Source organism: Nannospalax galili, unplaced genomic scaffold, assembly GCF_000622305.1.
Source record: "Nannospalax galili isolate Female #2095 unplaced genomic scaffold, S.galili_v1.0 scaffold430, whole genome shotgun sequence".
Classification (NCBI taxonomy): Eukaryota; Metazoa; Chordata; class Mammalia; order Rodentia; family Spalacidae; genus Nannospalax; species Nannospalax galili.
The window spans coordinates 1,073,096-1,096,275 of NW_008328607.1; the positions used below are offsets into that span (position 1 = coordinate 1,073,096).

At 38.6% G+C, this 23,180-nt stretch overlaps 1 protein-coding gene across 1 annotated transcript in view; it reads right to left on the reverse strand.

The window, feature by feature from the left end:
- Positions 1 to 2,245: 2,245 nt before the first annotated feature.
- Positions 2,246 to 23,180, reverse strand: part of Nufip1 (nuclear FMR1 interacting protein 1) — a 36,347-nt gene continuing 15,412 nt past the window's right edge. The window contains exons 6-10 of the mRNA XM_008827676.3: positions 22,901 to 22,993; positions 19,212 to 19,387; positions 12,039 to 12,155; positions 5,772 to 5,986; positions 2,246 to 2,555 (exon numbers count right to left, since the gene is read on the reverse strand). Coding sequence (XP_008825898.1) covers positions 2,439 to 2,555; positions 5,772 to 5,986; positions 12,039 to 12,155; positions 19,212 to 19,387; positions 22,901 to 22,993 — 718 coding nt within the window. The 3' untranslated portion in view covers positions 2,246 to 2,438. The remainder of the gene's footprint in view (positions 2,556 to 5,771; positions 5,987 to 12,038; positions 12,156 to 19,211; positions 19,388 to 22,900; positions 22,994 to 23,180) is intronic.

Here is a 23,180-nt window from a genome sequence, read left to right on the forward strand (position 1 = left end):
CTGTGTTATAAGAAATGAGTGGAACCACATCAAGTATTATATTTTCTCATAGGAAAAAAAAGTCCGATTTTGAATCCTGTTTTGAAAAAAACATTGCAACTAAATTTAAAACATACATGGAGACCAAAATAGTTTTCTATTTGAGCTACATAAGTAAAGTTAGCATAAAGAAAAATTTAAATTCCAAGACTTCCTGATAATATTACTTTGATGTTTAATTTTATTATTGTGGGGTGTGTCACAGCATGTGTATGGAGGTCAGAGGACAACTTTGTGAAGTTAACTCTCTGCACCTTTACATGGGTTTTGGATTGTGTCATCAGGCTTGTGTGCCAAGCGCTTTACCCAGTGAGTACCCAGTGAGCCCTCTCACCAGCCTATCTGTTCATTACACTATCTCTTGTTACCATTAAATAACTCTCTTCTGCATTAAAACAAACTATATCTCCCTGCCTAAAGTAACACTAAAGGCCTTTTAAAAATAAGTCATATGGAAACCTATCAGTATAGAAGCTTCTTAAATTATAAAAAGCCAATGCCAGGAATGGACTTCCTCTTTTGAAGCTGTTCATCAGGGGTCCCACAGACCCTCAAGCAATACTGGCCATTGCCCCTGCTTTTGGTTACCCACCAGAACTTGATGGGAAGATACCTGTTCCTGAAGGAATGTGTGAGTTGTAGAAGAAAGAAAAATCTAACTGCCAATGACCTCAAAGCTTCATCTCTACTGGCTAGCTTTCATAGTGCTAGAAGGTGCTATGCATGCTACTGGAAAAGAAAAGTAACCATCAACCTTGTCCAGCTGTGAATCCTGCAAGCTATAACAGCTGGCCTGGCAAGACATGCCCATTGGTACAATAGTGGCATGAATATTATGGGAGTAACCAATCACTTTCTGATTGGATTTAATGGCCTGCTTCACAAGACAGAGCCCATAGCCTGATATCAGGCTTAGGAACCTGTGGTTAGACAGGTCACAAGCCATAGGGGAGAGCCTACTACTATAATTCTGCTAAATGGACTTAACATTAAACGAACTCCTAAAGACTTCTTGCATAAATTAATGTGTTTTTCAACTCTCACCAGCTAAGCTTCCTCATGCAACAGATGACCACAGGGAAACAGGTTTCCAGACAGCTGGGCAGATACATGAACTCACAGTAATGTTGAGAGAATGCACAAGACCCACATAAGCTCAAGACAGAAAAAAATCCCAGCATAGAGGGGGAGAAGTGGGTAAGCAGCCACAACCCTGAGGAACTACTGGCATCTGATAGCTGCTGGAAGAGGGAAAGTGAGTAGGTTAACCAGGTTCCAGTGAATAGATCCACACTGAGGGGCATTTGAGGACACAAATTAGACTGGATAGGCCTTAAAACATATATACAATAGAATACATGAAATCGGGTTGTGGGTAGTTAAGTGAGGGTGCAGATAGGGGAGGGGGTTGAAATACGATCAAAACACATTGTATGAAATTCTCAAAAATTCATTTTTAAAAAAAAGGTTTCTCCTGTTACTAAATTGGTATATTCAATTTCTTCCCTACTTACTTTACAGCAATACGTAACAACAAACACAAATGGAAAGTTCTCCTAGTAAATACTATATACCCAACTTCTTAAACTGTGGGTCATGATCCTATATGGGTTGGTGGAGCTGCTTGTAGAAGTCATGAAAAATTTGGCAAGAGTAAAAGGTTTCTAAATGCACAATAACCAAAATCAATTCGGAATCAAACATACCATGAATCCAACATGTTTCTGGCTGCACTCACCAGTACTGTTATCACGTGACTTCACTGCAGCCTTGGTTCCAAACTCACATTCTGCATGCCATGTCACACCACACAACACCAACAAATGGAACCTTAAACACCTCAGTTCAGATTCAAGACTATTGTGTGTCATGAAGTACAATGCTATTTTTTTACTGTACATAAAGTTTTCTGTTCTTATAGAAACATAATGGCTTAATTACAGAAAATAAAGTCTTTCAATATTTTTCTGCTATTCCTTATGTGTATCAACTTAGTATATTATTAGAATACATCATGTTAGAATGCTTTAAAAAGTGCTGCTTGAGGCTGGAGAGATGGCTCAGCGGTTAAGAACACTGACTGTTCTTGCAGAAGCCCTGGGTTCGAATGCCAGCACATAACCCTGGAGTCACATAAAAGTTTCTCAGGCAAAAAGAGGTCACGAGTGGAAAAGCCCAAGAAGTTCAACTTTATACCATCCCAATAATACAGACACAGTCTTAAAAAGTAGGTGATGTATTTATTTGCATAAAATCTAAGGATAGGCTTAAAATCCAACATAATATCCTATGAGGCTTAAACTCTAATTACTGATCCAGGTTTTAATGTGTTTTGGTTTCCTGTACTTGAGGACAGTACTATTTTATTTGCTTCATTTACATGTGCTGAAATATAAACACTATACATCTTCAGTTTTCAAAGAACAAGTGTCAAGTCCAAAAAAGTCTTTTTTGATGATGTAACGAACACACTGCAAAATCACATTCCTTTCATGTCGAATGTCTGGAGCTAGAAGCTAAAAAACAAATAAAGTAAGATTAGCTTGTTTAAAAAAATATACCCCAGAAACACAACCTAAAATATCAAGCCTATCCTCTTCCCATAAAGAACATAGAACAGAAATTTTCTAAAATACACTATAAGCACATTTCATTTTCCTTATACTGACTATTTTAGCTTTCTAAACAGCACAAATGCTCACCATTCAGGTTTCCCTCTTGGAATATCTAGCAAAAGGCAAGAAGACAGACTTAAAAGTCATCATCTTTACTCTAAAAAAATCCTGTCATTCCCTCACTGGATTCAGTGGTGGCAGTGGCCCAGCTCACCTGTGCACTCAGCTAGCTACTTGGGAGGCATGAGGATCACTTCAGCCAGGAATTCCTGGGCTGAGTCATATAAGACTTCATACCTTAATTTATTTTTAAAGATCTGTTTCCTTTTTATTTTATGTTTATGTCTGAATGCTTACATGCAGGTATGTATGTGTACTACATGTGTGCAATGGCCACAGAAGTCAGAAGAGGGCATTAGATACTCCGGCACTGTGAGCTGGACCTGGATCCTCTCAAGGGCAGTAAGTGCTCTTAGCTGCTAAGCCATCTCTCCAGCCCCAAGACACCTCATCTTTAAAAAATAATTTTTAGCGAGGCATGGTGGTGCACGTCTTTAATCCTAGCACTTGGGAGGCAGAGACAGGCGGATCTCAGTGAGTTCAAGGCCAGCCTGGTCTACATAGCAAGTTCTGGGACAACCGGGGCTACAGGGAGACCCTGTCTCAAAAAGACTAAAAAAAAAAAAAAAAAAAAAATTTAAGCTGGGCATGTCGGCACATGCCTTTAATCCCAGGACTCAGGAGGGAGAGGCAGGTGGATCTCTGTGAGATAGAGGCCAGCCTGATCTACATAATGAGTTCCAGGCCATCTGGGGCTACAGGGAGACCTGCTTCAAAAAACAAAAACAAAAAACCCACTCAAATAATAGTTTATTATAATCATTAAAATAATAATAAGTGGGGGCTGGAGAGATGGCTCAGTGGTTAAAAACACTGGTTGTTCTTGCAGAAGATCTGGGTTCAAATCCTAGCATCCACATGGCAGCTAACAACTGTCTGTAACTCCAGTTCCAGGGAATCTGACAGCCCCTTCTGACCTCCGCGAGCAATGCACAACATGGGTGCACTTACCTACATGCAGGCAATACATGCATACACATAAAAAAAAATTTTTTTTAAGTTTAAAATAATAAGTAAATAAGAAATAAAGAGCATTCCCTAAAATCCAAATCTATAGTTATAAAAACTAAACATGCTAATTCAGTTAACAACTGAATGTAGTTATTTTTAAAAAACACTGAAGAAAATGATAGGTGTTTGGATGGATAAATGAGAGGGATCTGACTAGACTCCAAGTGGATGGACTTACACAGGGGAATGTCTGGGGACACTGACTTGACACAGTGGCCTTTAACACCCAGGACAGAGTTATATGAGTTCCAGTGGGGGGGGGGGGCGCTATGGGAAGCATCTGGTGGGGATAGGGCTATAAAGATGATTCAGATTGTTTGAGGTATTCTGTATGAAACACAACAAAATTTAATTAAAAAAAAAAAAAAAAACCCTCAGGGGCTGGAGAGAGGGCTCAGCGGTTAAGAACTTGCAGAAGACCCAGGTTTGAATTCCAGCACTCACATGGCAACAAACAACTCTCCATAACTCCAGTGCCAGGGGATCTGACAGCCTCTTCTGTCCTCCACAGGTACTGTATGATATGGGTGCACTTACCTACATGCAGGCATAAAACACTCATACATATAAAATAAAAATAATAAAATATTTAAAAAAACCTTCAACATTCTTTGATTTTCATAACTTCCCATTTTTGCAATTATAACTGAAAAAAAGCTAAAAGCCCTGGTATTCAGAAAAGTCCATAACCAAGGAATCACATATTATTTGTCAAAAAGGAATTTATTTCATTTTAGATTTTTTTCTGATGTTAATAATATAGATCACAAACATCACTCATGACCTTCACTGGAAAGATGATTTAATTTAGTTCCAGTAAGGGAAACAAACTTCAACTGACTATAGTAGATAGCAGTGATAGTTACAAAACAGAGTGTATTTCAGATCCATCGTAACAATAAACAAGCGTATGTGCACATGCTGCACCTCACAGGACAGAGAATGCTACCTACAGCATATAAGTCAAAAAGAGACATTTCGCAGGACACCAATAGTTTTACAATTTCAATGAAATGTGTCTTACTTTCATTTCCATTACTTAGAAACGAGACGCATTGCTCTTTTTATAACTTGAAGAGTTTATTAAATTTGAGTAGATAATGCTGTTAAGTCATTAATGCATAAGATAAACAAACAAATAAAGGTAAAGATTGTGCATAGACAGGAAATGAGAATCATTAAGAAACTTTGGGGTAGCTGGGCATGATGGCACACCCCGTTAAGTCTCAGGACTCAGGAGGCAGAGGCAGGTGGATCTCTGTGAGTTCAAGGCCAGCCTGGTCTACATAGTGAGTTCCAGGCCAGCTGGGGCTACAGAGAGACCCTGTCCCAAAAAGACAAAACAAAAAAAATAGAAACTTCAGGTCTTTTCTTGCCATTATTTACAGTTTTCATTAGGTGTTTGTATTTAGTACAAAAAACAAATTTCTTTTCCTTCAGTTTGCCACTGTATTGAGGTGTGCTTTCAATGAAAACTGTAACCTCAACACATAACTTTCTTATCCAAGTTAAAAACCCATGCCAGGGGGATGGAGAGATGGCTCAAAGGTACTGGCTACTCTTTCAGAGGACAGGGTTCGATTACCAGCACCTACATTGCAGCTAACAACCATCTATAGCTCCAATTCCAGGGGAATCCAACATCGTCTTCTGACCTCCACAGGCATAGTAAAATGCCTGTAACTCCAGTTCCAGGAGATCCAACACCCACTTCTAATCTCCGTGGGCACTGCACAACACGGGTGTCACTTACATACATGCAGGCAATACAGTAATACACATAATAATAATAAAAAAATACTACTATATTGATATTAAGCAGTGCTGAAAACTACAATTATTTTACATTTACTGAATATCAGCTCCATGCCAAATGTAGCTTTAGCCTTAAGATTCAAGGTCCACATGAATCTAGCAGCCTGTAAACACAGACAGCACCCCAGGGTGCTACCTTCAAATATTACAATGCAAAGAAAAAACACTCACCATTTCTAGGAGACATGGATGACGTGTTCTAGGTTCAAACAATGTCTGATAATTTGGGTAATTCCTTTTCCTCTTAAGGTTTTTTGAATCTTTCTTTTGGTTCTCCCACTTGGCTCCTGAGACACTTGTAACATGTTGTCTTGGACTCTTGGGAGGGCTGCTGTGAAGAGCCTGCTTTTCTGCCAGAATGTCAGCCTCAGTCTTGATGGGCGTTTCTAAGTATGTTGAAGAACAGATACACATACACATACACATACAAAGGTAAAAATGTAAACAGTAACCAGAGGAGGTATAATCTCCCAGCTATAATACTGGCTCCTAATAACTGAAGACCAAAAAAGACTTTTGCAAAGCATTTACATGAATTCCAATCTCCCCTCTCCCTACCCAAGACTAGAAGCTGTAACTGCCAAGAATTAAGAAGACCACCTCAAAAAGCTCCAGAAAGATCTCAAGGAAGGAAATCACACAAGAGAGAAATGGATCCTCACAAAGGAATGAAGAATGCTGGAGACCAGTAACTAAGCAGAAAACACAAAGACGTTCTTATTTGAAAAAAATATACACATAATGGCTATTTAAGCAAATAGCAGTGACAGAGAATTTATAAATCTGTAGAAATGAAGGCTGTGATAAGAGGAGGAAAATTAAAAGCATACTGCTATAAATGTCTAACTACATCCATAGACATTTCATATAAATGGTCTGAAGACCTCATTAAAAGGCAGGGATAGTCAAACTGGAAAAAAAGAACAAGACCCAACTATCTGACTACAAGAAAATGAACAGAAATGCAGACAATCCTTGCTTTGTACAGGGTGCACTGACATTAAATCCAAGGAACCTCACAACTGATGGACTGTCTGAATAAAATAAAATTACTGGTAGAATAGGAGATATAGCACATATGTCAATGCCAAGAAAGCTGAATGGCTGTATCAATAGCCAGCAAAAGAGACATGAAAACAAAGACGAGCACCAGGGATAAAGGACACTTCATAATGCTACAGGGTTACATTTATTAAGAACATGCAATAAACTAGGCACAATGACCCACATTTGTACTCCCAGCACTGGGGAAGATGAGGTAGGAAGATTGCCAGTTCCAGACTCCCCCGGCTACATAGTGAGATCTTGTCTTAAAAAAAAAAAAAAAAAGACGAAACTCATAAAATGGTAATTCTTCTCTTTATACATGTGTTTATTTTCTCTGTGTGTGTACATGTATATGGAATGATGAACAGCAACTATGTACATAAGCACAAAAGACATTCTCATTTGAGAATATATATAGATAAAGACTAAGTAAACAACAGTGATGTAGGATTTATAAATCTATAAAAATGAAGTCTGTGATAAGAGGAGGAAAAGTAAAAGCACAGTTATAAATGTCATATGTGCCTGAGTAGGTACCACAGCATGCACGTGCAGGTCAGAGGCCAACTTATGTAGTTGGTTCTCTCCATCCACCAAGGTCAGCAAGCTTTATATATAAGCAAGTGCTTTTACCTTCAAGAGAGTCTTGCCAGCCATCAATAGTCATTCTTTTTAATTTTTGGTCTTTCTGAGACAGGGTCTCCCTGTAGACTCAGCTGGCCTGGCACTCACTATACAGGCCAGGTGGGTCTCAATCCACCTGCCTCTGCCTCCTGAGTGCTGGGACTAAAAGTGTGTACCACCATGCCTGACTCAGTAATTCTTAATATTTTTCAATCTTCATGCAACAAAAACTCATGGAACTAAAAGAAGAAATATATAAGGACTAGCAAGATGGCTCAATCTCTAAGCTGAGGACCTAAGTTCAACTCCAGGCTAGTGAGGTAATGATGGCTGGCAGTGCCCAGGTAGCTTCAGGATGGGATTCAAGAGGCAAAGAGGACTTGCTTACTGGAAAGACCAAGAAAAAGTCTTTCAGCCCATCCTCCAGCTTCCAGGAAGCGGGGAGGGGTTGAAGGTTATATTGGCCACCTATCATGCCTACATAATGGAACCTCCATAAAAACTCAAAAGGACAGAGTTCAGAGAACTGCCAGAAAGCCACACACAGCGAGATTTCTGGAGGGTGGCAGGCCTAGAGAGGGCACGTAAGCTCAGGATTCCTCCCCCATAACTTGCTCTATGGCAGTCTTCATCTGCTGTGCATTGGTATTCTGTGTGATATTCTGAGGTGCTTCAGTAAATTAGTGAAATGTAAGAAGAGGCTTATGGGAACCTTAAGTCATAGCCAGCCACAGAAGTACAGGCACAACAATCTCAGGATTGTAACTGAAACTGGGTAAGGGCATTCTTAAGGGTTTGGGCCCTTAGCCTGGGGCCTAAAATGACTTCTAAGCAGCCAGTGTCAGAAATGAAATGAAGTTGAGGAAACTCGATGAAAGCACAGAAGAAACTGAGTTTTTTTTTTTTTTTTCCCCTGTATCTTCAGAATAACCCATATATTAATCAAAAATTAATGCACCTAAAGTATAAAGTAGTACATGAAGGCAAAGTTATAGCTTTGAGTGCTTGAATTAAGAGGTGAAAGTCTAAAATCACTGTCTAAGTTTTGACAATAATACACACAGTAAGAAAAGGAAATAAAAATGTGAAAATCAATGAATTTGACTGAAAAACTACTGAAAAATAACAAAGAAAAATCAATGAAGTCAGAATTGGTTCCGTGGAAAGACTGATATAATAAATACCCAGCAAGACTAAATAAGATAAAAGGGGTGTGGAGGGCCAATTAATATGAGGAAAAGAGAAAACATTACTATTACACCAAAGGAATAAAACAACTAGCCATATGCCAAAAATTCAATGTAGAAGAAACAGAAACTCTGATTTCTCCTGAACCTATGAAGGAAATTATATTCATGATTAAAAACCTTTCCAAAATAAAAATGCTAGGTTCAGAAAGCATCACTACTGAATTCTACAAACAAGGGTGGAAAAAAGGTAGAAATCCCAGACAAAGCCTTCAAAGAGGAAACACGGCTCATCTCATGCCAAATTCATTACAATAAAAGGTCATAGATTTAGTTAGGATCTCTTATGAGTACGGGCGCAATCTTTCTAAAATGTGAGCAAATCAAATGCATCGATGTATTAAACATCCACTACACCATGACCAAGCAGACTTTATACCACCAATACAGGTTCATGTGATACTTGAAGAATCATTCAGTGCATGTCACCATATCTTTACACTAATGCAGATAAAAACATAAATATTTGAAAATTCTGATAGGAATTTCTACCCTCTTCTCTCAAATAATGATGCTACATACATATATGCCATGAATCAGAATGATGTGTTGCTCCCCATTCTTGAGTTTTACGTAGGACTGAATGCAGAAACTCTGTATCAAAGGGACTATGGACCAAAATTTTAAAGCAGAGACTTGTATGCCAGACTACTGGGCTCAAATCACTATCACTCAATAGCGGAGGGACCTTGGGGCAAGCCATTTATCTCTGCTTCTGTTTCCTCATGTGTAAAGCACATGGAACAGGGTCTGGCATAGGTGACTACTATGATCACATCACGGATGTCTCCTCAGTGTTGAGGAAAGAGAGACATGCATTCATGGAAAGATACAGCCAAGAATCCCTGAAGTAACCTGTAGAGTTCAAACCACAGAAATAGTAATTAAAGCCAAAGTACTACTCTATTATTCCTTCCCCTTCAAGTACTGATTACTTAACCCAGGAAAACAAAAGTCAAATGAATCAGAGGTTATATGGTCAATTTTCTACTAAGGAATAAGGACAAGGGAACATTTACAGTCTCTTTCTTGAGGTTTATAACATTTACCAGATAATTATCATGTATTAATGTAAGGTTTACCAATTGAAATCAATTTTAAATACAGCTATTCAGTTCTTTTAAATTGAAATCACTCTTTGGTTTGTTACATTTTAAATCAGTTCTCAGTTTGGACGTGGTCCTGTTTGAGGAAACAGTTGTAGTAATAACCCAGGAAAAATAGCAGACCAAACCATTTGGAAATACTTCTCAATGAAGCTTTCTTTATTAATACTAATAGTGATGTCAACCCCAGATTTGAACACAATATCTTCCTTCACTTCAGTTTTTCTTGAGAGACCCATCCTTTAATCCACTATAGAGTCAACAGTTAACACTAGACATTTGCTAGTGACTAAATGGCTTGGTAAGGTTGAATTCAAAGCATGTAAAAATTATTCTTAAGACTTAAGCATATGAAACAAAGGCTTTCTTCTTAAAGCAGAGAATTTAAAATAGCATAAATTCATATAAAATCTTATATACTTTATTAGACAATAGCCTGTGTTATCTATAAAAGAAGCTATGCATTCCTTTCCTATTCAGGAAGCAAACAACACACGGAGAGGGGCTACAAGGGAACATAATGTAGCTGGCTTCTCTAGGTTTCTAAACCCCTCAATCCAGATATTTACATCGGCTCTGCTGCACACTAGTGTAACAAACTTCTCCTCTGTAAACTTAGTGCCCTATAAAATGAAGGCATGAGATCTCAAAGACTTTTCCTAGTTTCCTTTCTTTCTTCCAGTTTAAAGATAGCGGCAGCCTCAAAATGAAAGACACGAGTATGAAAAGTATTAAATGTCTTGTCTTAAGAGGGAAAGAAGAAAAGCACAAATTCATCTTGTTTTTAAGGGACTCAGTAATCTGTTAATAGTTTTCTTATCCCTTGTTACAAATACAAGTGATAGGTAGAAAATGTAATATGTGTTTAAAGAATAACTCCATTTTCATATCACTATACTGGAAACAAGAGTAAGAAATAAATACTGTTTTCCTTAAATTTATTTTTAAAGTAGCCATCTGTTAAGGAATCCTCTAATAAAGGCAACTTAGCTTATATTTCAAATTTCAAGAAGCTTTTAACAACTAACAGAATAACCCACAGCCCATTAATAAGAAAAAAATTCCCATGTTACAGATAGATACATAAACATCAAGTTTCATACTAAAGCTCAGCTTTTCTTGATTATACCCCTCCAACCCAACAAACACTGGCTATCCAAAGAGCTGCTCATCTCATTCAATTACATTTCAATCTTCCTTCACTCTACATAAACACTTTTAGTCTCTTATTCTTATCCCCAGCTCCTGCTGTTTACACACCTGCTGAGACATATATATGAATTCTCTCACACCTAGAAAAGCCTAAGCAAAATTACCATGCAGATTCAGGTTTTTGCCAACTGTACGACACAAGTTTGTTCACTAAACACACTACAATACTGATGCAAACCAGGGATTAAAACTAGTTGCATTGCATCGGAACAATAGCCTATTCACAGCACAGCTCTAGTATGTGGCCCTAAAAGAGATGCTGTAGGAGAGTAAACTGGGTTATTACAATAAACTTCACAATAAAGCCACATACTATCATCTGTGCCATCCTCTTTAATAGCATGAATGTCTCCTGAACATCACTGACTTTTCAGAAGGACTCTTGAAAGGTTTCCATTTCTTCAGTCCTTTAAAATACATAGGTTAGGGCTGGGGAGATAGTACAGTAAGTAAAGATCTACCATACAAGCATGAGGCCCTGAGCCTCAATCCTCAGCACCCAGCCAGGCTCCATGGTATGCATGGTGTGCATGGTGTGCACACATACACACATAAAAATAAAAAACCCATAGGCTAATGCAATCACAAGTATAGGGCTGCTACGTTTGCCAAGTGAGACAGCTTATGTAAGTATGTCCTTTAAAGAACACTGTTCCACACAGATTTAAATTTTATTTTGTTTCATTAGATTTTGAGACAGACTCTCATATAGTCCAGGCTGGACTCGAACTCACTGGATAGCTAAGGATGATCTTCAGCTTCTGATCCATCTCCCAAGTGTTAGGATTACAGGTATGCACATCACACCCTGTTTATGTGGTTCTAGGGCTTTGTGTATGCTAGGCAAGGAAAACCAATTGAGCTACCTGCCCAGCATTTAAATATTTTACTGTCTTTTTGCCCCTGAAATCAGACGATACTTTAAAAAATTATTCTTTTAGAATTTTTTTCAATTTCATTAGTAGAAATTTTCTCTCCTTTCCTTTTCTTTCATTATATTATATTGCTTTTTGCCTTTTTCTCCTCAAGTAGCAATACTCTTCTGTTATTCCAGCACTCCTTAATCTCAAGTCAACTTCACCTTTGAATCAAACAAAAAGGAAAGCGAAGATCAAAAAAAGACCATGCAGCCTGGCTGCTCTCCCTGTCCAGCGTGAACCTAAAGCAAACTGCAACAAGGAGGGAGGTGGGCCATAACTGACCTTCCGGCTCGCTCTCTGACCCTGAGAGACTGCCATAGCTGCTCATCAGCGAACACAAGGCGGGCGTCACCTCCTTGGGAACCACAGTCCGTGGTAGTTTCTCCTCCTTATCAGACTCTAAAATAGAAGAGGAAAACACAGATTCAAACAAGGTAGCTCAAAGCACTTACCACCATTAAAAAGAAAGCTGACTTCCACCTCCTCATTAGTAAATTAAAAGAAAAAAAGGCAATTTCTGACTATTCCCCTAGTCTTCCAAAATATGAATTCTAGGAGACCTGAAACAGTCTAGCTTGCTTTAACTCTTAGGCTAAGAAGCTCTTTACTCCAGGGGATATGAGGACAAATGAATCTACACAGCTCTGCCAGCTTACCATGCTTCAAAAGTTATGGAATTTGGGCCTCTTCTAAATAAACTTAATTACAGTCTTTGCTATTCATTTATATGCAACCAAAAATTTATTCGGCTTTTATTAGTTTAGGACCATTAACTCTGAAAATTAAATTTAGGAATAAAATATTAAAATATCTCCTTTTACTGTTTTTAAGGCAGCTTTTCAGGATCCAAATAGTATTTAAATCACTCTATGAACTTAATCAAAGAGTTTTGCTGAAATGAATCCACTCCAAACTTCTAAGAACTTGAGTCAACAAGCTGACAATGAGAAGTTAGCAAGTACTAAAGAGCCTGCCAAAGGTAAAAGGGCTTGATCACCCCCCAGCAAGTTTTACTGTAGCCTCAGGGCACCACCAATTGCATCTATTTTTGGCAGCTCTAAAAATATTAACTCTGTTTTAGACAACCCATAAAAATAAAGCCTAACTGAAGACAATAAGCAACTTATCTTTTAATTAACCAACTCAACCCACATCCAATATGGAATGTTTCAAGACTGAGCATTCAAAGTTCACCAAACTGGTCTAGGGAAACCAAAACATGCCAAAAGGAAAGAGAAATATCCCTCAATGCCAATGTGGGCCTTGTACCTCCTAAATGAGGGATAAACACATATCTACCATTCATACTACAAGCGCCACAACCCTGAAATATTAAGTATGTCAGCAACATCTAAAACCATTCCTTTTTGACTTTTATTTTTTATTTTATCTGTGAGTGTATTGCCTGCATGTAAGTAAGTGCACCTGTGTTGTGCAATGCTCTTGGAGGCCAAAAGAGGATATAGGATCACTCTGGAACTGGTGTTATAGTTGGTTGTTAGCTGCCATATGGGTGCTGCAACCCTAACCTGTATCCTCTGCAAGAGCAGTCAGGGCTCCTAACCACTGAGCCATTTCTCCAGCCTTTTTGATTTTAAGCTAGATGATTAACTCTTCTAGATTAATAAGGAAAAAGAAAACTATGCAGTAAATTATAATATTAGTGTATAATATCAAAGGTTAATAAATTCTGAGTGAGTTAAGCAGAAATCTATCATGTTAGCATGCAGTATGTTCCTCTGCTGTTTGAATGATTGAAGACCAAACAGCAGTATCTCCTTCTAAGAGCTTGAGAAAGATACCCAAAAATTTAATAGCAGATGCATGTTATGTACTGTAAAAGCATGATCTCACTTATTCTTTTTCAAAAAAGATATTTTAATTTTACTATTTTTTTTTTAAATTTTACGTGTATAAGTGTACTACCTGTGTGTCAGTGCACCCTCGTGCAACGGCCAGGGAGCTCAGAAGAGGGCATGGGATTCCCCTGGACCTAGAATTATGGATGGATGTCAGTCACCATGTGGGTGCTAGGAATCGAACCCAGGTCCTCTGCAAGAGCAGCCAGTACTCTTAACTGCTGAGCCATCTCTCCAGCGCTATCTCACTTATTAATCCTTCTGAAGTATCATATGACTTTCACAATTCTCCTGCCTCAGCTTCCCAAGTGCTGAGATAATAGGCATGTACCACCATACCCAATTTTGGTTGTTTTGTTTTATGAACCTGAAACTATGGGTTTAGGGAATACCACAGAGGATAAACCCTTTAAGCACATCCCAAACCCCTGATCGCAATACATTTACTTTGATTGTTGGATGGTCTGCCCAGTTTCTCTACATTTATAGTTACCATTTTTCTCTTCCTTTAGTCCTTAAAATGAAATCCTAATCTACACTTAATTTGAATCTCTAATTCAAGTAAAAAATATCAAAGAACTCTTGACATATGCTAAAACCACTGTAGTAATTAATAAATATTTAGGGAAGAGGTATTTTGAATCAATTCAAATATCATTTTACCTTAAAGTCTCATCATTAATTTTGCCATTCAGTACCTCTTGCCTAAAACAATTATTAGGAAGGTATTCTAATAGTTACTTTGCATTTCTCTATTTTATGTGTGTGTGTGTGTGTGTGTGTGTGTGTGTGTGTGAATTAGAATGTTTTTGTAAGAAAAATCTGCTCCTTTCCTTCCTATTTATTTATTCAAGTACTTATTTAAATCAGTATGGACTCAAAGGATACTTACTTTTGAGAGAAATAGCCCCAGACAAGTCATTTCTCTAGAAGACCTTATTTTTACTGGAGAAAAGTATTTGGAATTCATAATTCAGGTGCTAGGTATACTTATTAGGAGGATCACAAAGTTTACTATATTGACTGCCTCCCTAAAAGATAAGGCTTAAAATTGAGTATGTACCAACAAGTCTTCTCTGTTACAAATTTAAGGGCACAAGTAATAACACTTCAAAAGTGAACCAGGCATGATGATGCATGTGTGTAATCCTAGCATTCAGGAGCAGGAAGATTCTAAGGTCAACACTACCTCGGGCTAAAAGCAAAAACACTGCCTCAAAAGACCCCACAAAATCTTCTACAGTAACTTCTCGTCTCAAAAATAAGACTCGAGGCAGGGCGGGGTGGTGTATTAGTCACTTTTCTGTTGCTATGATAGAAACACTGACCAAAACAACTTATAAAAGGAAGAATTTATTTGAGCTTATGGTTCCAGGGGAATTACAGTCTGTCTTGGCAGGGAGGCATGGTGACAGAGGTGGCTGGAGAAGAGGAGCAGAAGCAGGGCTCTACATCTTCCAGCAGGCACAAGAAGCAAGAGGGTGACTGGAGATCTCGCAAGGCTTAAGAACTCTCTAAGCCCACCCCCAGTGATGTGCTTCCTCCAGGATAGCCACACCTTCTAAAACCTCCCAAAAGAGTGCCACCATCTGGGGACAAAAATGTCCAAACACTTGGAACCTATGAGGGACATTTTCATTCAAACCACCACAGGTGGGATGATGGGATCTATTATTCTCAAATTTCCTAGGATCTACGCAGCAGTTCTAATACAAACACTTTGAGCAGCACCTAACTTGAAAAGACTGTCAAAGGCATTGCACTGGCTAACAAAATAATACTCAAAAAACTAACAGCAAAAACTCACCTCATGTTCTTTAACAACAAAAACACCTCTCTGAACTATCAGTATAAACAGAGCACCAATCAAGATAATAAAAACATGCTTAGATTATTTTTATGTGTATGAGTGTTTTGCCTATGTGTATTTAAGTGCAACATATGTGTGCGATACCCTTGGAGGCCAGAAGAGGGCACTGGATCCCTGAAACTGGAGGTAGGGATGACTGTTAGCTGCCATGTGAGTGTTAGAAACTGAATTCTGGTCCTCTGCAAGAGCAGTCAGTGCTCTTAACCACTGAGTCATCTCTCTAGCTCCAAAACAAACTTTAGAGGTAAAGAAACTCATCTTACTGTTAAAACATTAGCAACATTTTTCTAAGGTAAAAAGTATTGTGCTCCCATTGACCAAAAGGAAAAAAGAAAACTGAATGTAATGATGGAAAAAGTACCATTTGACCATGAGTCTGAGCCTGTCTCTTTCTCATCAGTTTATTATAAAGGATATTACAAAATTACAGTTGAAGGGGCATGAAACTTCCATGCTCTTTCTGGGCTTGGCACCCTCTAGGATCTCCAAGTGTCCAGTTCTCTGCTCTCTGAATTATGTCCTATTCAACGTTTATGGAGGCTCCTTTACACAGGCATGGCTCATGGAATCACCGACCACTGGAGATCAAGGTAACCTTTAGCACTTCTCCCTTCCCTGGAAGCTGGTATGAACAAGCCTCACTCTGAAGCCACTATGACTGCCGGCCATCTCAGACTCTGTAAGCAGTCTCCTGAAAGCACAGAGACTTCTTTGAAATCCCCACAATTTCTTTCTACTATAGTGCTGCACAAGGAAAATGTAGGACCTTATAAATCTCTTTTGAAATGAAAACAGAAAACAAAATATCCCTTGAATATACTGTCTTATTTTAGTGTAGCTTCCTATCTGGTTTCTTTCTGAACTTCTTTGTATACATGGCACTGACCCCACTATCTGACACTGCCTTTAATGAAAAACAATCATACACTCTAGCCCCAAGATTCAGAAAGACAGTAACTAAAGAAAGTGCTATGAACTAGAGATGTAGCTCTGTGTACCATGTAGAACACTTGCTTATTATCGTGTTCAAGAGCCTTGGCTTGATCCCTCCACAGGGAGAGGGGGAAAAAAAAAGCTCTGTAGATTGTTAACAGCCATCTGTAATAGTGCCCTCTTCTGACCTCTATAGGCATTGCATGACATGGGTGGAACTTAAGCAAAACTCATATACATTAAAAAAAATAATAAATTTTAAAAGATATATTTTGAAGATGCACACCTATCACTCTCCATAGGAACTTTACATTAGCCTCTAACTCAAGAAGAAATTTAATGATGGGTATTAATAATTTTTTTTTAAACTTTACTTTAAGAACTACCTTTTAAAAAGTGCAGTGCAGGGACTGATATCCCAGTGCTCTATGAGAATAACTTTATTTATATCATAACAAAAAGCTAACAAGTTGGATTATCTTTGTTTTTTTTAGATCCCCAGCACTTCAGGCACAGAAATTTGAGGTCACTTTACTGACCAGCTGCTTTCTTTCTAATTCATACAACAGACTTATTGCTTAAGGAAAGGCATAAAACTTATGATTTGAATTTTTTTTTTTTAACAGAGAAGAACAAACCCTTGAGAAGACTACTAAGTGGAAGATAAAGGAAATCAGACAATGCTGGTAAGGAATCAGAGCTGACAAAAAGCCATATTCAAAGCTGATAAGCTGGGAGGCCCCAATGACTGAAACACATCTTCTCCCGGTTTAAAGCAGCTACACAATTCTGAGCGTCACACACCATAGGTCCAACAGAGAAACTGAGTTGGCAGTGTTTCCCTAAAGTGCAAGCAGAGACTTATTACCTTGTCAAAATATGAATGCTAACATCTGGATTAAGTTCTGAGGCAGAAAAAGGTTTAAAAAAAATGGAAAAAACGGAGAACTTTACTCTTTAAAGCAAGTTTAGTGCTGAAGTGTGTCAGCTACCACGGGAGAGTATGGGACAGTGCTATCACCAGGCCAACATCACTGGCAACTAGAAAACCCAGGTGTTAAAAGTTGGGTGGCTCTGGCCCAGGGTATGAGAAGCTGCTTCCATAGAGGTGGAAGGGCCAGCCATGGCAGCACACACCTGTAACACCAGCACCAAAGAGGCTAAGCAGGAACATCAGTCGCGTTCAAGCCCAGTCTGGGCTACACAGTAAGAGCCTGTCACAAAACAAAACAAAACAAAACAAAACAAAACAAAACAAAACAAACAAGGGGCAAAAAATATCATTTGCCTTTTCCTTGCTCTTAGCAAAGATAAGGAACTTTTTCTTTGATTTATTTTTATTTAGGGTGTGGACAGAGTTGTTAGGGATTGACCCAGACCTTTACATATACCAGGAAAACAAGCACTCTACCACTGAGCTATACCCATAGCTAGAAAGGGTCTTTTGTAAACTCTCTCCCACATCTCTACTATCCTAAACTTACAGGTATTTTTCAGAAAAATTCCAACCTTACATTTAGGAGACACATAGGGTATCAGTGGAGTCAAGCTCCTGAATTCAAATTCTGGCTGTCACCAGCTAGCAATGTGACTAAAGCAAACTACTAAGTCTCTATAGCCTACATTTCTAAGATGGAAGCCATAATATTCCTGCACAAAAGGCCATTTGAGGAAAAGGGTTAACATATATAAAGCATATGGAGCACAGCAAGCACCTTACTTAGAAGTGGTAGTTGAGCCTAATTTATTATCACCATTCCTATTACATCTTATCATTGTATATATGCCTAGTACAACATTCCACTGTGCCGAGATCCTTCTCCAATATTCAGTTGATGAAATGGTTATCACATTTCTCACGATCTACATTTCAATAATTTGCCATGTGATTATTATGGAAGCAATTGTCACCTGAGCTGAACAGACTGGAACCAAATCTAGAGTACCACCTCAGTCAATTCACTTCTCCTCTGCAGTAAGAAGTGTCTGTCATATGCTAAAAGTCTCCCAATATTACTGGACAGAAGAGCACTACAAATATTCATGGATACATTTTCATTTTCCTCAAGGGGAAATGGAGTCTTTAAAGCTAAATGACACCTTCATATGACAGCAGTATTTTGGTGCTTTCATTTTTTGATTTGTAGGCAGGAGTGAACTATCCTTCATGTCCTAGAAGGAACTCAAGGATAAACTATAAAAACATGTAACATAACATTTCTGTTATGAGGAAAATTATATCACAATACACTGAACTAATACCATCTGCCCAAAGAGATGATGCTTGTTTTCAGTAACATAAATACAAGCTTCCATAGAATTATTGCTTTGTGGATGGTGTGTGGGGGATCCAAATGATCAGACAAATTTGCATTTATGTCAATTCGAAACAATCTTTCTTTTTTTGGTCTTTTGAGACAGGGTCTCCCTATAGCCCCAGCTGGCCTAGAACTATGTAGACCAGGCTGACCTCAAATTCACAGAGATTCGCCTGCCTCTGCCTCCCAAGTGCTGGGACTAAAGGTGTGCACCCACCACGCCTGGCTCAAAACAATCTTAAGACAACTTCCCAATATTATGATATTTTGAAAATTATCCAATAAATATAATGTTTGTCTCAAAGCCTGCCTGCACCATATACCCATCCCCAACTCAGGAAAGTTACTTTGAAACAAGGTTTTTGACAAGATAATAAAAAGTTAAGCATTACTATATTTTAAGTATTTGAATTTTCCAAAGGCTACAGACAAGCCCCTAAACATCAGAGCGGATACAGTTACAAGTTTAGCTTACCAGAGTCACTATTTATCAAAGCACCCAGAGGATCTGCATTAGCCTGAGGCAGAGCTTGAGGCTTGGAACCGCTGGCTGATCCAATGACTGCTCTCTGCCTAGCACCATTGTTTTTCCATTTGCGATGTCTACCAGGACTTCTGATTTTTGAGTGTCTGGACATGCCTTTCATCTTGCTAGAGTTTAAAAAAAAATTTAATTCTTATTATAAAAGGCTTTTCCAAAAAAATCTTTCTAAAACAATGCAAAAGAAATCGAGATGTTAAACCAACCACTCATGGTCTAATACATTAAAGAGACAAAACAAAGAAATCCAACTGTTCCCAAAGAGAAGGCTACTTGAAAGGCCAACACCCACAGCGAACACTTCATTCATTCTCAGCTACACATTTCCACTCCTGCTTTCACCCCTCTGAAATTGGGCAGTGTTGCACAACCATCCACAGATCATCAGAGCTTTCACATTCTTTCATTCACATACTGCACATGAAAATGTGCCTGAGAGCTTACAAGGGTCATTCATTCTTATCTATTCATCTTTAATGAGCTTCAGTTTCCAAAGCATTTTTGAGTTTGCTACCTTCAGCAGACTCTCTACAAGAAATATTAAAGTCCTACAAGCAGAAGGAAAACAACACCTAATGGACCTACACAAAAGAATGAAGAATACCAAAACAGTAGCCATTCGACTATCCTAGCCATTAGCTAACCAGCCCTCAGCTGTGTTGGAACTGTTTCAGGATCAGCAGATGTGTCCGACACCTAGCTGACCCCAAATGCCTATGGCAATTACTTATCTTTGTTCAGAAATAATTATTTTTAAAAAAGATACCCACTAAGAGCAGAAAGGCAAGCCAGGGATTAAGAGATGACTATAATATATACATTCCATTTCAAGAAAAATGTATATCAAAGTATATAATTCCTACAAACCAAGAAAAGCAACCCTTTTGGGGCTGGAGAGACAGCTCAGTCATTAAGAGGACTTACTTAAGCTTTTGCAGATGACCGGAGTTCAGTTCCCAAATCCACATCAGGTGGCTCACAGCTGCCTGTAACTCCAGCTCCAGGGGATATGATACCCTCTTTTGGCCTCTGCAGCCACCATAAAAATGTGCACAAACCCACAAAGACATACACATAACTAAAAAAATAAAGTCTTAAAAAAAAAAAAAAAACAGAAACACAACCCCAATTAAAAACCAGTCAAACACTTGAAGTAGTATATCACAAAAGAATATCCACATGACAGGATATTCCACTGTTAGTCATGAGGGAAATGACACAAAGGAAAGGTGCAACACTACCAGACGGAGCCACAGATAAGAGAGCAGATGCAGTGAGCAGAAGTGTGAATTAGCTTAACTACTTAACAAACTAGGCACATCTACTAAGGCTAAAATATAGATACCCTATGACATACCTTCTACTAAATGAAAAAAATGGGTATTAATGTGCACAGAGGACATGTAAAAGAAATGTTCATACCAATTTAATCATAATAGCCCAAACTGAAAGCAACCCAGTATCTACCAATAGAATTCATATGCTTTTTTTTTTTCCCTTTGGTATTTTTGAGACAGGATCTCCCTGTAGAGCCAGCTAGCCTAGAACTCATTCTGTAAACCAGGCTGACCTCAAAATCAGAGATCCGCCTGCCTCTGCCTCCCAAGTGCTTGGATTAAAGGCGTGCATCACCACACCCGGCTGTTCATATGTATTCTTACAACTGAGTTTTATGCAGCAGTACGAATTGTTTCACAATCACATATAACATGGATATATCTCACAAAATAATTTTGAGCCACAGAATCACATACTCAAGAATGTATGCTGCATGATTTCATTTATATAACTCTAAGAACGGGTATAATTTGTGATAACAGAATCTAGAACAGGAGCTGGGTGTGGTGGTACACGCTTTTAATCCCAGCACTCAGGAGGTAAAGGAAGGCAGGGCTCTGTGAGTTTGAGGCCTACCTGGTCTACATAGCACCTTCCAGGCCAGCCAGAGCTACATAGTGATATCCTATCTCAAAACAAACAAAAACAAAGCAAACAACAACAACAAAAAACCCAGACCAAGGGCAACCAGTGTTGGGGAGGCACTGAACAGAGGGCTTCTGTACCATGTTCTGTACATTAATCTGTGTGGTGATTAAAGGGATGTGATATGGGTAATGTGTGTGTATGATTTCATCAAAATGTATATTTTTGCATATTTTATTTTTATTTGCATATTTTAATTATAAGGTCAGTAAAAGTAAAATGGGAAAAATTCTGGAAAAAAAAAAAAAAGAGGGAAAGAAAACACCCAATAGGATAGCAAACTGGTCCAGCTTGACATAACTGTTAATACTGCAAGTGCACTTATCTTTTGACTCAGCAAATCCATTTCTAGGACTCCATCCTCAGAAATACTTGTACAAAATTACTATGTAAATATTATTAGCTGGGCATGGTGGCATGGTAGTACACACCTTTAATCCCAGCACTTTGGAGAGGCAGGCAGATCTCTGTGAGTTCAAGGCCAGTCTGGTCTACATAGTGAGTTCTAGGACAGCTGGGGCTACAGGGAGACCCTGTCTCAAAAAGGCCGGAAAAAAAAAAAGAGAGAATTATTATATACTATATATTATTGTGTAAAAATATTATGAACAAGAGCAATAATGGCCATGTTTTATTAGTAGGCGATTGACAACAACTTGAATACCAATAGGAAAATTGGCTAAAACAACAAAGCACTGTGGGGCATCTTTAATTGTGCTGCCCACACATCCTTGAAGAATTCGGTTTGAAGCTGGGTATGGTAGTCCACACTATAGTCCCAGCACTCTGGTGGCAGAGGCAGGCGGATCTCTGTGAGTTCAAAAAAGAAGAATGCAGACTGGGGCCTGGAGAGATGGCTCAGCGGTTAAGAGCACTGGCTACTCTTACAGAGGACGTGGGTTTGACTCCCAGCACCCACATGGTGGCTAACAACCATCTGTAATTCCAGTTCCAGGGGATCCAACATGTTCTTCTGACCTCCATGGGTATTGCATGACACAGGTACACTTACATACATGCAGGCAGTACATGCATACACACAGATAATAAAAATAATAATAATAGAAAGAAGGTGGTTTGTCACATCCCCAAGTAAAATTTTGATTGTGTGAAAAAGCACAGTGCAGAACAGTGTCAAAGACAGAGAGACCGCATCTATTGACTGCATGCTGTGAGGACAACTGGGAGACAAAGGCTGAAAGGACTGGTTCAGTACCTAGCTTTTAAAAAAAATCACAGGTGCAGGGCTGGAGAGATGGCTCAGCAGCTAAGAGCACTGACTACTCTTGCAGAGGACCCGGGTTCGATTCCCAGCACCCACATGGTGGCCACAAACCATCCTTAACTCCGAAACCCTCATCTGACCTCTACGGCATTGCACGACACGGGTGCGCTCACATACATGCAGGCATTGCACTCATACATATAAAGTAAAAATAATAAATATTTTTTTAATTTTTTTTAAAAAAAATCACAGGTGCAGAGGGTAACAATTAAGTTTAAGATATAATTTTAAAAATTTAAAAGCAAAAGTTACAGCATTCAGAATGGGTAAGATGCTGGGTTTAGGTTGCTTTTTATTACTTCATGGGCATCTGCAGTTAAAAGCACACTGAGAAGGCAAGCAGTAAGGGCCTTACCCATACTGAGTGGTCGTCAATACTTCTCCCCTCTTCTCCTTCTCAAGTTTTAACTTTTTCTTTCTTTCAATATTAGCCAGAGTTGGGTAGTTTCTAGAAAACAAAGGTTAATTATAAAAGATTATCAAATCACTACAAACTTTCAACTGCTTCTAGAATTTAAGAAGGGTAAAATGTAGTTTCTGAATCAATGCTACTCAAAATGTAGACCAGATGCCGATCCACAAACTTTGTGACCAGTTTGCAACCAGATAAAAAGTTTATGCTTCAAGTAAAATTC